At 41.6% G+C, this 16,359-nt stretch overlaps 1 protein-coding gene across 1 annotated transcript; it reads left to right on the top strand.

Annotated features, from left to right (window-relative positions):
• Positions 1–11,773: 11,773 nt before the first annotated feature.
• On the top strand, positions 11,774–12,754 carry LOC100513910 (olfactory receptor 7D4-like). The gene has a single exon (XM_003123234.2). It carries the CDS (start codon positions 11,831–11,833, stop codon positions 12,752–12,754), a length of 924 nt encoding a protein of 307 aa, XP_003123282.2. The 5' UTR covers positions 11,774–11,830.
• Positions 12,755–16,359: the final 3,605 nt, after the last annotated feature.

Raw genomic sequence — 16,359 nt, 5'->3', positions numbered from 1 at the left:
GCATTGCCGTGATTTGTGTTGTAGGTTGCAGAAGTGGCTTGGATCCCACATTGCTGTGGCTATGGTGTAGGCCGGCAGCTGTAGCTCCAATTCGACCCTTAGGCTGGGAACCTCCATATGCCGCTGGTGTGGCCCTAAAAAGTCAAAAAACCAAAAAACAAAAAAGTGAAAAATATAAAATTTACCAATGGCAAGTATAAAAGGGCTGTGTCCAGAACCTATGCCAAAATGTCGATCTAAGTAAGGGAACACAAGTCAAAAGAAACAAGTGGGATCATGACGAATAAAAAGCTTTTGCACAATACAGGAAATCAGCAACAAAATAAAAAGACAACCTGCTGAATGGGAGAACGTTTTTGCAAGTCATATATCTGATATGGGGTTAATATTCCAAATATATGGAAGAATTCATACCAATAAATATTAGAAAAAAGCACTATCCAACTAAAAAAGGGCAGAGGATTTTTACAGACACTTTCCCAAGGAAGACATACAGCTGGCCAACAGGTAATTCAAAATGTGTTCAACATCACTATTCGGCAGAGAAGAGCAAATCACAACCACAAAGATATCACCTCATACCTGTTAGAATGGCCACTATCAAAATACAGGGACTGGCGTTTCCTGGTAGCCCAGATGTTAAGGATCTGGCATTGCCACTGCTGTGATAAGGCTTCAATCGCTGGTCTGGGAACTTCCTCTTGCCCAGGACATTGCCCCCACACCCCCAAAATTCAGGGCTTATCAAATGTTGGTGAGGGTGTGGAGGAAAGGGAACCCTTGTGCACTGTTGCTCGGAATGCCAATTGTTGCAGCCACTGTGGAGAACAGGATGGAGGACCTCCCAAAAGTAAAACTAGAATGACCACACAGTCCAGTAATTCTACTGCTGGGTATTTATATGAAAGAAAGAGAAACACTACTTCCAAATGAAATCCGCATCCCCATGTTCATTGCAGCATTGTTTATAATAGCTGAGACTTGGAAACACCTGTGTTTACTGATGGATAAATGGGCAAAGAAAATTTGGCATGTATATTTATATATATAATTCCTTACATATTATAAATCCACATTGTATATACATATATACAATTCCTTATATATTATAAATCCTCATTGTATATACATATATAAATCAGCTGGGAGAAGGAAGCAAATCCTGCCTTGTGGGACAACATGAGTGAATCTTGAGGGTATTATGCTAAGTGAAGTGCGTTAGAGAAAACAAGTACCATATGACCTCGTTTTATGTGGAATTAACCGAAAATCTCATCGATATGGGAAGCAGACTGGTGGTCACCAGAGGCAGGGAGTGGAGGGTGGGTTACATGAGTAAAAGTGGTCAATATGACCAAATGTCCAGTTTACAAAGTAACGTCCAACTTAGGGACTATGGCTCATAATACTGTTTTGTATATTTATTTATTTATTTATTTTTATTTATTTATTTTTTTAATATATTTTTAAATTTTCCCACTGTACAGCAAGGGGGTCAGGTTATCCTTATATGTATACATTACAATTACAGTTTTTCCCCCACACTTTCTTCTGTTGCAAAATGAGTATCTAGACATAGTTCTGAATGCTATTCAGCGGGATCTCCTTGTAAATCTATTCGAAGTTGTGTCTGATATGCCCAAGCTCCCGATCCCTCCCACTCCCTCCCCCTCCCATCAGGCAGCCACAAGTCTCTTCTCCAAGTCCATGATTTTCTTTTCTGAGGAGATGTTCATTTGTGCTGGATATTAGATTCCAGTTATAAGTGATATCATATGGTATTTGTCTTTGTCTTTCTGGCTCATTTCACTCAGGATGAGATTCTCTAGTTCCATCCATGTTGCTGCAAATGGCATTATGTCATTCTTTTTGATGGCTGAGTAGTATTCCATTGTGTATATATACCACTCCTCCGAATCCAATCATCTGTCAATGGACATTTGGATTGTTTCCATGTCTTGGCTATTGTGAATAGTGCTGCAATGAACATGCAGGTGCATGTGTCTCTTTTAAGTAGAGTTTTGTCTGGATAGATGCCCAAGAGTGGGATTGTGGGGTCATATGGAAGTTCTATGTATAGATTTCTAAGGTATCTCCAAACTGTTCTCCATAGTGGCTGTACCAGTTTACATTCCCACCAACAGTGCAGGAGGGTTCCCTTTTCTCCACAGCCCCTCCAGCACTTGTTATTTGTGGACTTATTAATGAAGGCCATTCTGACTGGTGTGAGGTGGTATCTCATGGTAGTTCTGATTTGCATTTCTCTTATAATCAGCGATGTTGAGCATTTTTTCATGTGCTTGCTGGCCATCTGTATATCTTCCTTGGAGAACAGTCTATTCATGTCTTTTGCCCATTTTTCCATTGATTGATTGGCTTTTTTGCTGTGGGTTTGTATAAGTTGCTTATATATTCTAGAGATTAAGCCCTTGTCAGTTGCATCATTTGAAACTATTTTCTCCCATTCTGTAAGTTGTCTTTTTGTTTTCTTTTGGGTTTCCTTTGCTGTGCAAAAGCTTTTCAGTTTGATGAGGTCCCATGGGTTTATGTTTGCTCTAATTTCTATTGCTTTGGAAGACTGACCTGAGAAAATAGTCATGATGTTGATGTCAGAGAGTGTTTTGCCTAGGTTTTCTTCTAGGAGGTTGGTGGTGTCCTGTCATATATTTAAGTCTTTCAGCCATTTGGAGTTTATTTTTGTGCATGGTGTGAGGGTGTGTTCTAGTTTCATTGCTTTGCATGCAGCTGTCCAGGTTTCCCAGCAATGCTTGCTGAATAGACTTTCTTTTTCCCATTTTATGTTCTTGCCTCCCTTGTCAAAGATTAATTGACCCTAGGTGTCAGGGTTTATGTCCAGGTTCTCTATTCTGTTCCATTGGTCTGTCTGTCTGTTTTGATCCCAGTACCACACTGTTTTGATGACCGTGGCTTTGTAGTATTTCTTGAAGTCTGGGAGAGTTATGCCTCCTGCTTGGTTTTTGTTTCTCAGGATTGCTTTGGCGATTCTGGGTCTTTTGTGGTTCCATATAAATGTTTGGATTGTTTGTTCTAGTTCTGTGAAAAATGTCCTGGGTAATTGGATAGGGATTGCATTGAATCTGTAGATTGCTTTGGGTAGTATGGCCATTTTCACAATATTGATTTTCCCAATCCAGGAACATGGAATATCTTTCCATTTCTTTCCATCTTCTTTGATTTCTTTGATTAAGGTTTTATAGTTCTCGGCATATAGGTCCTTTACCTCTTTGGTCAGGTGTATTCCGAGGTATTTGATTTTGTGTGGTACAATTTTAAAAGGTATCGTGTTTTTTTATTCCTTTTCTAATGTTTCATTGCTGGTATACAGAAATGCAACTGACTTCTGAATGTTAATCTTATATCCTGCCACTTTGCTGAATTTATGAATCAGTTCAAGGAGTTTTGGGGTTGAGTCCTTAGGGTTTTCTAGGTATAGAATCATGTCATCTGCATACAGTGACAGTTTGATCTCTTCTCTTCCTATATGGATGCCTTTTATTTCTTTTGTTTGTCTAATTGCTGTGGCTAGGACTTCCAAAACTATTTGAAGAGCAGTGGTGAGAGTGGGCATCCCTGTCTTGTTCCAGATTGGAGTGAGAAGGCTTTCAGTTTTTCCCCATTGAGGATTATATTTGCTGTGGGTTTCTCTTAAATGGCTTTGATTATATTCAGGAATGTTCCCTCTATACCCACTTTGGTGAGGGTCTTGATCATGAATGGATGTTGAACTTTGTCAAATGCTTTTTCTGCGTCTATTGAGATGATCATATGATTTTTGACTTTTTTTTTTGTTGATGTGGTGTATGATGCTGATTGATTTGCATATGTTGAATCATCCTTGTGAACCTGGGATGAAACCCACCTGGTCATGTTGTATAATTTTTTTGGTATGTTGTTGGATTCGGTTGGCTAAGATTTTGTTGAGAATTTTTGCATCTATATTCATCAATGATATTGGGCGATAGTTTTCTTTTTTGGTGGTATCTCTGCCTGGTTTTGGAATGAGGGTGATGGTGGCCTCATAGAAAGTCTTTGGGAGTATTCCTTCTTCTTCAACCTTTTGAAAGAGTTTCAGGAGGATGGGCACCAATTCCTCTTTATATGTTTGAGAGAATTCACCTGTGAAGCCATCTGGTCCTGGACTTTTATTTGTAGGGAGTGATTTTATGACCTCTTCAATTTCATTTCTAGTGATGGGTCTGTTCAGTTGGTCTGTTTCTACTTGATTCAGTTTTGGCAGGCTGTAAGATTCTAGGAAATTGTCCATTTCTTCCAGATTGTCAAACTTGTTGCCGTATAGTTGTTCATAGTATTCTCTTATGGTTTTTTGTATTTCTGCTGTATCCGTTGTGATTTCTCCTTTTTCATTTATAATTTTGGTTATTTGGGTTTCTTCTCTCCGCTTTTTAGGGAGTCTTGCCAGGGGTTTGTCAGTTTTGTTCACCTTTTCAAAGAACCAGCTCTTGGTTTTATTAATTTTCTCTATTGTTTTTTGAGTCTCTATTTTATTGATTTCTTCTTTGATCTTTATAATTTCCTTCTTTCTGCTGACTTTAGGACTTTTTTGTTCTTCTTTTTCTAATTCATTTAGGTGGACTGTTTTGTATATTTAAATGTTAGTGAAACAGTAGATCTGAAGAAAACCTCATCACAAAAATCCAGTTTCTAGCCATGTATGTTTATGGATGTCAAGTAGACATGCTGTGATGGTCATCTTTTTAATTGAAGTGTAATTGGTATAGAGTATCATTTTATAATAACAGCATATTACAACATAGTGATTCAATATTTTTGTAGAGTATACTTCATTTAAAGTTATCGCATCCTTGGAGTACCTGATGCGGTGCTGTGGGGTAAGAATCTGACTGCAGTGCCTGGGGTCCCTGTAGAAGCGTGGGTTCAATCCCTGGCCTGGTGCAGTGGGTTAAAGGATCTGGCTTTGTGCCATCATAGGTCACAGCTGCAGCTGGGATTCCACCCCTGGCCTGGGAACTTCCATAGGCCGTGGGTGTGGCCATTAAAAAAATAATAAAGTTATTATAACCTTGGAACTTGTATGAGGGGAGAGGGGCTGATGATTGAAGCAATCACCAGTGGTCAAAGATGTCGTTAAATCTGCTGAAGTAATGACGTCTCCATAACAATCCAGGACAGAGCTCAGAAAGCTTCTAGGCTGGTGAACCAGTGGACATATGGGGAGAGGATTGTGTTGGGAGAGGGCGTGGCAGCTCCTGCTCTGAACCTTGCCTGATGCATCGCTTTTATGTTTTATTCTGATAGATATGCTTTTGTACTAAACTGGCAATCTAGTAAAAAGTAAGTATGTTAACCTATTTGGGAAAAGAACCCCCCCAAGAATGGGTATATATGTCTACATGACAACAGACTCCCTTTGCTGTACACCTGAAGTTAACACAATATTGTAAGAAAACTCTACACCACTAAAGTTTTTGAAAAGTGACATAACATTGGGCATGTTGTTTGTGCTGTACGATATATCCTTGTAGATTATTTGATTTTATTTATTCATTTGTGGATGGGCCTGTGGCTTGTGGTAGTTCCTGAGCCAGGTATCAAACTTACAGCACAGCTGTAACCAGAGCCACAGCAGTGACAACATTGGATCCTTAACCTGCTGAGTCATGAGAGAACTCCTGATTTGTTTTACACATAGTAGTTGATGACTCCGAATCCCCTATCCCTACCTCACCCCTCCTCCCATTCCTCTCCCCAATGGTTTGATGTTCGTATCTGTGAGTTTGCTTCCTTTATGTTGTATTTATTCATGTGCTTTATAGATTCCCCATGGAAGTGATAACATACAGTATTTGTCATTCTCTATCTGTCTTATTCACCAGGATTAATAACCTCTAAGTCTACTCATATTGTAGCAAAGAGGTAGAACTTCCTTGTTTTTTTATGGCTGTGTAGTATTTCATTATATTTATATACCTTCCATTATATTCACATACATAGCGATCCCTTTGCCATGTATGCATATATTGTATCACTGCCTTGTATACCTGAAACGAATATAATGTTATAAGACAATTGTATCTGACTTTAAAATAAAGTTGACCCAAAGGTCCCATAGTACAGACGGCAGTAAATGCTGTGATTTGTTGTCAAGATTCTGCCTCAGAATATCATCCAGGTACAGACAGTGCAGCCCTATGATAGCTCATCCATCCTTTAGCTGTCTTTCTGAACTGCCCTCAGCTAAAGGACTGTATCTCCCAGGGTCACAGAACTCAGATCTCTTGCTGTGGAAGCATAACTGACCCATAGCCATCTGGATCCACCACTGTGTTTCCACTAAAGTTGGTCCTGGCAGCTCCCAGCCATTGACTGGGCACAGCAGAGTACCAGTACCTGTCCACTGCCATGACCCCAAATGATATTGATGTCGAGGGTCAGTCACACCTGCCCAGAGGGAGACTCCTCTTCTTGGCATAAAGGACCTGAAGTCCCAGGCAGTAGCATAGCTTCAAGTTCAATGGGCCTTTTCCACGGTCTCTGAAGGTATGTCCTCTTTACAGAGTCAAGACCTCTAAACTTGCAGAGGCCAGAGTAGTGGAGACAAGAGCACAGACTCCCCACTGAGTGTGATGGTAAATGGGCCTTCTTCTCTTCTGAACCCTTGATTTATGGACCCATGCATTCTATAAATTGGATGAATGTCACATCAGGATTGTCCTTGATTTATACGGAATACTGCATCCTGCAAATCATGTAGCCAGAATAGCCTATGCAGTCCAATGCCTGCACCAGATATAATTATTCTCTTTGAAATGAAACATCATCCTAGATCATCTATTGATTTTTTTTACACTCCCTTATTTTATTTATTTTATTTATTTATTTATTTATTTAATGTTTTTTTTGGCTGTACTGTGACATGTGGAGCTCCAGGGCCAGGGATCAGATGTGAGGTGTTGTTGCAAACTGCGCTGCAGCTCAACTCAGTATACTGGGCTGGGTATTGTGCCACAGCAGGGATAGCCTCTTCCTTATTTTATATTCATTTAAATGCATACCTTACTCTCTCTTTCATTTCCCAGATGACCTTTTTATGTAGTTTATATTGGCCAGTTAGATTTCCTTAATACTCTTCAATCCACTCTACCTGTGTTTATCTAGAGCCTCTTCATATATCAAGTGCTTCCATGGCACCAGCCAATATGAAGGAATATTGTTCAGTACTCATTTTTTTTGGCCTCACCTGGGGCATATGGAAATTCCTGGGCCAGGCTTGGAACCCACCCCACAGCAGTGACCCAAGCTACAGCATCCACAACACCAGAACCTTAACCCTCTGCTCAATAAGGGAACTCCTTTTCCTCCTCATTGTGAAGGTCCTTTGAAGAAATCCAAACTATTAACCACTGTGCTTTTCTTCAGAAAGGACCTCTCGGCCTCCATGACATTGTGGACACAAGCAATTCATGAAATCTCCAAAGACTTTTCAAGGGCAGAGCACCCCAGAAAGGTCGTTCTTGGGTCTGGTTCCTGTAGGAATTAAACATTCTCTGGGGGACACCTTGTCATTTAAAAGCCAAACCAAAGAAAGAGGAATTTCTTCTGGGAGGAAGGGAATTAATCTCCCTCCAAGGCTGCTTGCTGAAAATTGTCCATCTTGGCTGAAAATCTTCCACTCTCTCATGTCTGTGCCCCAAAGGACCAGCATTGTTTGTAGAATGGAAAGACAATGGAAAAGTTTATTTAATGAGCACCTCTGGGAATCCACCCCCTGAGATGCTGGCAACTTGAGACATGTGCCCAATGCCCCTTTCCTATAATTCTCTGAGCCCAGCCAAGTGCAAACAGAACTGGGCTTTCCAAGGACAGACCCTGGAAAACAGAAGGCTGCAGGGATATCTTTTGGAAAGAAGGTTCCAGGAAGGGTTGGGGTAGTAAGAGAGAAGAGAGGGGAGAAAGGGGGAACCAGGCTTATCCTCTAGAACAGTGATATGTGAAGTCCCATATTCATTTATTCCATGACACTGAAGTCTCTGTACTTTGAAGGTGCTTTCGTTTCTGTGGAAACAAGACTTTTCCAGCTCTTGCGGTTTCCTTCTCTTTCTTCTTGGAATGTAGATCTTCTCCCCAGTAATTTTTCTGTTGGGTCTCCACCTCTGCCCTACTCTTCAGCAATTGCAGGCTCCTGTTGGATTGCCTGTGTCCAACCGCTTATTCATCAAGTAGTCAATGGAGACTGAATATGCACAAGGTATGGTCGGATTTATTACTCATGTGATTGGATTATTCCACTCAGCTGGTTGGTTTGTTTTGGTCACACTGGTGACATGCAGAAGTTCCTAGGCCAGGGATGGCACCTGAGCCACAGCAGTAACCAAAGCCACAACAGTGACAAAGGCAGATCTTTTACCTGCTGAGCCATCAGGGAACTCGTGTTGTATTCTGCACCTAGTTTGCAGTACTGTTAGCACTTAATGGTTTTGTACTGATGGCTGTTGTCTCACTTGAGTGTCCGCAATATCAGCTACAATTAATGTAACTCTTTCTGATACTCTGTACTCAGACAGTCCCTGTTCTCATTGAATCAGTCTCCTTAAATATTCAGGAGACTATTGAGATATTGAAGTTAGACTAGCCTGCCTTACCCTCGTCACAAATTTAATGCACATATTTTAAGGATGTGATATGCAATATCCAGGGGGACACAGTTGTTAACAAAGCATTTTGTATTAGGTTAAGAAATTGTCCTTGGTTTCCTGCCTTAGTGAGAGGCTCTGTCCTGGCTCCTAACTGTCAGTACTGACACTCACGTTTCCTCAAATGCAGTTTCCAGTGTGATTTCAACTATGTTTTCTCTTCATCCACCTATTTTGGTGATGAATTCTATTAAATTCCTAGTATTGAGCCAGCTCTTCATTCTTAGACTAGGTATTACTTGTTTAGGATATATTATTTTCTTAAAAGAGTTTTGAAAGCATTTTATATAATATGAATACTCAATTTTGTTTCAGTATTTAAGCATGTGATGACCTTGAAATTTTCTTTTTTGTGCTCTTCTTCATCCCTTTGGTTCCAAACTTTTTTTGCTTTTTGGATGCCCTTGACGCCTACAGATGATGATGGGCCAGGGATCAAACCCACACCAGAGCTGCACTCCAAGCCATGGAAGTGATAATGCTGGATCCTCAAACCACTGAGCCACATGGGAACTCCTGGTCTCAGTCTTTATTACATGTCTATCATTTGCAGGAATTGAGCACCTGCTATGTGCCAGGCAGCATGTAAGTCCCTGGAGAGATGCTGATGAGCAAAAACCAGTAACAACTTCTGACCCACAAATAAATACAGAATTATCAACCGGAGAGATATCTGGCATGAAAAATATAAAGGAAGGAGTTCCTTATGGCATAGGGGCTTAAGGATTTGACACTGTTACAGAAGTGGCTCAGGTTGCTGCTGTGACACGTGTTTGATCCCTGACCCTGGAATTTCTACATGAAGAGAGTGCATCCAAAAGAGAGAGAAAGAAAATATGTTTTTCCAAAATGTACATTCCACCTACACCACAGCCAGTGGAATAAGAATAAAATGTTAAAGAAAAAGAATAGTACAAGAAGCTCCACTTGTGGACCTCACCCTCTGTCCTCCTGACCCTCACCCTCTGTTCTCCATCTCACTGGCTTCTCAACTACCTTCAACCACCTGCCCTTATCAAGCACACCAACCCACAGGGCAAGTGTGAACTCTGTTCTCTCAGCCCAACATGCTTGTCCTTCCCCTATCTCCTCTGATTTACAATCACCCTTCTTTCCTCTCACAGTTCAATATTCATATTTCAGAGAGCCCTCTCCCACACACCTCCCCAGAGCCAATTTTCCCTCAATGTTTTTTTTCTCTTTTCTTTCTCTTGGCATTGCTAATGCCAAACGTTTTTCTACTATGGAGAATGTATACATCTATTTTCATCTGAAATTGGCCTTTCAATTTTTCATGGTGGTTTGATCTATGGGACCTTTGAATATTTTTTTAATCAAAACTTTCTCTTATTTGGTAGTGAACACCACTGATTTTTACTGCAATACATTTCTACTTCTGGGCATGAACAAATGAGCTCACATTCTCATACAGTTTGATTTTATTTTGAAAGTTTTGTGATTTGTTTCCTCTTCTTATCTATGAGTTAATATGCTTTTCCTCCTCTTGGAAGAATGCTCCTAGCAGGTGGTATATCTGAAAGCAAGAGCCATAAGGATCATCATTAAGAAGAAGTGCTACATGGCAGTCCAAAGAGGTAACAGGCATGTTGTGTTTATAAATGGAGTTCCATCTTTTTCTCTTCTTTTCTTTCTTTTTTTTTTTTTTTGTCTTTTTGCCTTTTCTAGGGCCGCTCCTGTGGCATAAGGAGGTTCCCATGCTACGGGTCAAATTGCAGCTGTTGCTGCCAGCCTATGCCAGAGTCACAGCCACATGGGATCTGAGCCTCGCCTGTGACCACACCACAGGTCACAGCAACGCCGGATCCTTAACCCACTGAGTAAGGCCAGGAATTGATCCCGCATCCTCATGGTACCTAGTCAGATTCATTAACCACTGAGTCACGATGGGATCTCCTGGAATTCCATCTTTGATGACTTTCCTTGTTTAAGTGGGATGATGATCATTGATAGAGAATTCGTAAGTCAAATTTATTTATTTGAACAAGCTCCCACTGATGAAGTGTTCACTGTATGTGTCAGAGAATCACACTAGAAAAATTATATCGTCCCATTTAACTCACTCATTAGTCTTATAGTCTATGGAATGTGCCTCCCCCGTAGAGGTGAGGCATCTGCCCCTGAGAAAGATTAAATAACGTTGTCTTGATGTCACACAGATGGAAGCTGGTGGACCAAAATTCTATTCGAGGAAGCCTGACTCAAGATCCCATCTTCCTTGTTATTCTTTCTGAACCCAGGCCACAGCATTGACAATGATGAATCCTTAACTGCTGGGCCACCAGGGAACTCCAAGATCCCATGTTCTAAGTTGCAATTCTATACTCTTTAGTGGGAGACTTATGTATCAACAATAATTATCATAAAAATGGATGAATAATGATAGTAATAATAGCTATCATGTATTGAGATCTCACCATGTACAAAGGCATGTTCAGACCTCACAAAGGATGTAATGAGAGGACCCACAATGAGCAATGAGATCCTGCTGTTAAGCACTGAGAACTATGTCTGCTCACTTATGATGGAGCATGATAATGAGAGAAAAATGAATCTATACATGTATGTGTAACTGGGTCACTAGGCTGTACAGTAGGAAAAAAAATTGTATTGGGGCAATACCAATAATAAAAAAATCAATTTTAGAATTAAAAAAAAAGGTAAGTGAGAGTTAACTGTGACATCAAATCAGGTCATAGACTTGAGATTGTTGGAAGTGAAAATCCATGACTTAATCACCATGAAATGACTTCTTTGGACAAGGGGTGTGTGGAGATTATTGAAGAAGAGGACTTAAATGTCTTCAATCATTTTCGAAGGGTATTATCTGAGAAGAAATTGGTTTATGTTTATCAATTTGAACAGGAGAATTTGTACCTGTTGCGTGGGTGATAAAAAGAGAGTGATTTCTTCTTAATTAATGTCTGAATAATTACACACATTTAAAATGGAAATAGGCTACCCTGTGAATGAGAGAATCACTGGCAATGGAAGGACAAATGGGGGGTGCTAGTTGTCCATGAAAAGGTGGAATGAAAAGGTGGTGACTAGCTCAGGTGCCAGTTGGCTGTTCACTGAAAGTTGCTTTTGCCTCCTTCCTCAGCAGGCACACCAGCTACATGGAAGCAGGAAACCACACAGGAGTATCAAAAATATTCTTCCTCCTGGGTCTCTCGGATGATCCCGAACTGCAGCCCTTCCTCTTTGGGCTGTTCTTATCCATGTACCTGGTCACCGTGCTTGGGAACCTGCTCATCATCCTGGCTGTCAGCTCTGACTCCCGCCTCCACACCCCCATGTACTTCTTCCTCTCCAACCTGTCTTTTGTTGACATCTGTTTCGTCTCTACCATTGTCCCAAAGATGCTAGTGAACATCCAGGCACAGAGCAAAGACATCTCCTACATAGGATGCCTCACTCAGGTGTATTTTTTTGTAGTTTTTGCTGGAATGGATGATTTCCTCCTGACCGTGATGGCCTATGACCGTTTTGTGGCCATCTGCCACCCCTTGCACTACATGGTCATCATGAACGCCCGCCTCTGTGTCCTCCTGGTTCTGATGTGTTGGTTTGTCTTTTTCTGTGTTGCTCTTGTTCATCTTCTACTGTTGACGCAGCTGACATTCTGTGTAGGCACTGAAATCCAACATTACTCCTGTGAACTGGATCAGATTCTCAAGGTGGCCTGCTCAGACACCTTCATCAATGATGTCTGTATGTATGTGGCCACTGCCCTGCTGTGTATGCTTCCTCTCACTGGGATCCTCTTTTCTTACTATCAGATTGTCTCCACCTTAATGAAAATGGCATCCACTGAGGGCAAGTACAAAGCCTTTTCCACCTGTGGGTCTCACCTCTCTGTGGTCACCTTGTTCTATGGAACGAGTCTAGGGGTCTACTTCACCTCTGCTGTGACCCATTCTCCCCATAGAATCTCCATTGCCTCAGTGATGTACACCGTGGTCACCCCCATGCTGAACCCCTTCATCTACAGCCTGAGGAACAAGGATGTGAAGGGGGCCCTGGGCAGGCTCCTTAGCTGAGTCCCTTGCTAGTGATGGGCCACTGGCCTCAGAACTAAGTGAAGATGGTGGGCTCCAAAGGCAAATGATGCAAAGTTCAATATCTTGTTTCTTTTCTCCCCTCAAAACCTGCTTGACTTCTTTTTGTAAAGCATGTGTGACTTAACATGTCTTTGTTTTTGGATTGGTGTTTCTCAAACAGCCCTCTCAGCAATTCCCTTTTGACATTTCTCCTTTATGTCTTGTCCATATATTCCATGTTTCTTCAGCATTTTGCAGTCATTCTCATGGACTGATTGACTGAGTGTGTTTTCTTCCCTGTGTTCACTTCTCCTCTCTCCCACCCATGCTCCTTGCTCCTTCCTATAAAGTGCTTGAAGATGCATCCTTGGTTCAGTATCAGCTTCTGAGGGAATCAAAACTATTACAGTCATGGGGTTCCTGTCTTGGCCAGCAGGTTAAGACCCAAGGACGAGGGTTCCATCCCTGCCTTGATCATTGTGATAAGGATGCTGCATTGTGTGAGCTGTGGTTTATGTTGCAGACGCAGTTCAGATCTGGCATTGCTGTGACTGTGGTGTAGGCTGTCAGTTGCAGCTCTGATTTGACCCATACCCTGGAAAGTTCCATAAGCTGTGGGTACTGTGTATAAAAGCCAAAAAAAAAAAAAAAAAAAGAGTGGGAATCTAGTTTTGAGTGCCAGCTTTTTCAAGTGATTGATAGCCATATATTGTGTCAGAAAACTCTGAAACACTGCTTCATTGTCCTATTTTTTTTTTGTCCTTTTAGGGCTGCACCTGTGGCATATGGAATTTCCCAGGCTAGGGATTGAATTGGAGCTGTAGCTGCCGGTGTACACTGCAGCCATAACAAAGGCGGGATCCAGGAGGCTTCTGTGACCTACACCTCATCTCAGGTCAATGCCAGATCAGGAACACACTAAGCGAGGCCTGGGATCAAACACACATCCTCATGGATCCTATTTGGGTCTGTGAATGCTGAGCCATGATGTGAACTCCACACTGCTTCATTCATTGCCTTCCTTCTTCCCCTTCCTCTTTCCTTTTCTTGTTTCATTGGACATTTATTTCCCATCAGGGCAGTTTTCAGATGCATTCCAAGATTTTCAAACATCTAATAATGGATATAATAAATGAATAAAACATTTTGTTACCTGGTTTATTTTAGGGGAGGGAATGTTCTGGAGGTGCCACCAGGAGTGGTAGTTACACACTTGTGGAATGTACTCAGAATGTAATTCACCTTATGAGAAGACTATTGATAGAACTGAGTCTGCAGTGAAGGATGGGGTGGCTGAATCTGTCATCATTTCCCCTACTTACCTTGGGATCCCTTCCCCATGTCCACTGCAATCCAGCCTGACTGCCTCTGTCAGCACCAGATGGAACCGACCTTCTGCGTGCTTGATGGCAGACCTGACTGCGAATTATGCCCCACCAGGGACAGCTCTTGATGGAGAGTCATGGGGGATACCATCTTCTTCACCCTTTGGTCGTGTGTTAATTCTGACCTTTGGATGTTGTGTCATTTCCCTGAATTTCCCTGCAGGATGAAAACTCTGCTCACTCGTGTGGGGGATGACTTAAGGTAAGCATGATTGGATGTACTCTCTTCCCTGTATCACTTCTCCTTACTCTAACCCATGTTCCATGGTCCTTACTCCTTCCAATAAAGTGCTTACACGTGAATCCTTGGCTGGGCGTCTGCTTCTGTTGAACCAAACCCAAGACAGGTGATCAAGACTGTGAAAAGTAAATGATGCCATGAATGGTACCAAGGTCTTCTGGGGCAAAACCAAGCAAACACAGAAACAGACAAGTATTGGGTATATACAAAGATCTCCAAATTCCTGCAAAATCATAACTTGTTAGGTAGGAATAACATATTCAGTGTGGCTTTAACTCAACTTCATTCCACTAAGTTTAATCCATAATGTATTTACCATCTGCTTCATACAAACACAACTGGGGACCAAAGAGGTAAATGTGATTGCAGTAAAGAGTGGCAGCCATAAAAATACTGGTGTGTCATAAGGAATGTTGATAACAAAGATAGAGATTTTCAGCACTCCTTGGATAATTCTAGAAAAAAACATTTTAAAATTTATTAATGGATTTCTTGAGGGATAATTTATATATCATGAAATTCAGCCATTGAGATGATGAATTCCATTGTTTTGGTTAGTGTAGTGTTATTCAATGATCATCACGGTCCCGTTCTAGAACATTTTTATCACCCTAGAGAGTTCCTTTGTGCCCATTTGCAGTTAGCATCTGTATCATATCTCATGATATCACTTAGTGTGGAATCTAAAGAAAATCATATAGGTGTTCTCTTGTGGCGCAGCAGGTTGAGGATCTCACATTGTCACTGCAGCCGCTCGGGTCACTGCTGTGGTGCAGGTTCACTCCCTGGCCCAGAAACTTCCACATGCAATGGGTGCAGCCCCCCACCCTGAGAAGTTACAAGTGAACCTATTTACAAAACAGATTTAAACACACAGAACATTGAGTAGATTTCCCTTTGCCCTTCCCAAACCCCCAATCCATCCCTCCTTTCTCATCCTTCCCCTTTGGTAACCATACATTTGTTTTCAAGGTCTGTGAGTCTGTCCCGCTAGGTAAATAATTTCACTTGTATCACTTTTAAAATTCCACCTATATGATAGCATATGATATTTGTCTTCCTCTGTCTGAGTCCCTTCACTTAGTATGATAATTTCTAGGTGCTGATTTTTTAATTAAAGTATCGGTGATTTAGAGTGTTGTCAATTTCTGCTGCACAGCACATATATAATCTTTTTCTCTTACATACTTCCATCATGTTGTATCCCAAGAGAGTGCATATAGTTCCCTGTGCTGTACAGTAGGACCTCAATGCTTATCCATTTCAAGTGTAACAGTTTGTATCTACCAACCCCAAACTCCCCATCCATCACACTCCTGCCCCCTTTCCCCTGGGCAATCACAATCTGTTCTCTATGTCTGTGAGTCTGTTTCTGGTTTTCACTACGACGCATTTCCACTCAAGAGCAGATATGGGAGTTCTCTGGTGGCTCAGCCAGGTAAGGATTCCGTGTTTTGACTTCTGTAGTTTGGGTCATGTTTGTGGCACTGGTTTGATCCCTGGCCCAAGAACTTCTGCACTCCAGGAGTGTCCCCCAAAAATTAAATAATAAATGAAAAAGAAAAAGCATGTATACATGAGCTCACACCCACAGACATGCTTTGCATTTTATCTTAAAGGCTTTGCCATCTTGTTTCCCCTTCTTCTCTGTGTGGCCCACAAACTTCCTCGCAAGGGACATCCTACTTTTCCCTCTTCTGGAGGATTCCACCAGGCAGGCAGCGTCTGAAAGAGGGAGCCATAGGGATCATCCCTAACAGCATCCACTTGTCTGTGACAACTGCCCTGCTGGGTGTGTTTCCCTCACTGGAATCTTTTTCTCTTACTTTCAAATTGTCTCCTCTTTAGTGAGAATGTCCTCTATGAGGGAAAATAGGAAGCCTTTTCCACCTGTGGGCCTCCCCCCTCTGTGGTCTCCTGGTGCTAGGTGATAAGCCTGGCAGTCTACCTCAGTTGTGATGTGATCCGTTCTCCCCGGA

This window comes from Sus scrofa, chromosome 2, assembly GCF_054392235.1.
Source record: "Sus scrofa isolate SSC_HxYL_T2T_F1_AM1 chromosome 2, Sscrofa_HxYL_maternal_Yorkshire_Landrace_v2.0, whole genome shotgun sequence".
Classification (NCBI taxonomy): domain Eukaryota; kingdom Metazoa; phylum Chordata; class Mammalia; order Artiodactyla; family Suidae; genus Sus; species Sus scrofa.
The sequence above is the reverse complement of the archived record's forward strand: the minus strand, read 5'-3'. Positions and strand labels throughout refer to the sequence as shown.

Bases quoted from the DNA above. Each gene is read 5' to 3' on its own strand.
- LOC100513910 (XM_003123234.2), top strand. From the start codon at position 11,831: ATGGAAGCAGGAAACCACACAGGAGTATCAAAAATATTCTTCCTCCTG.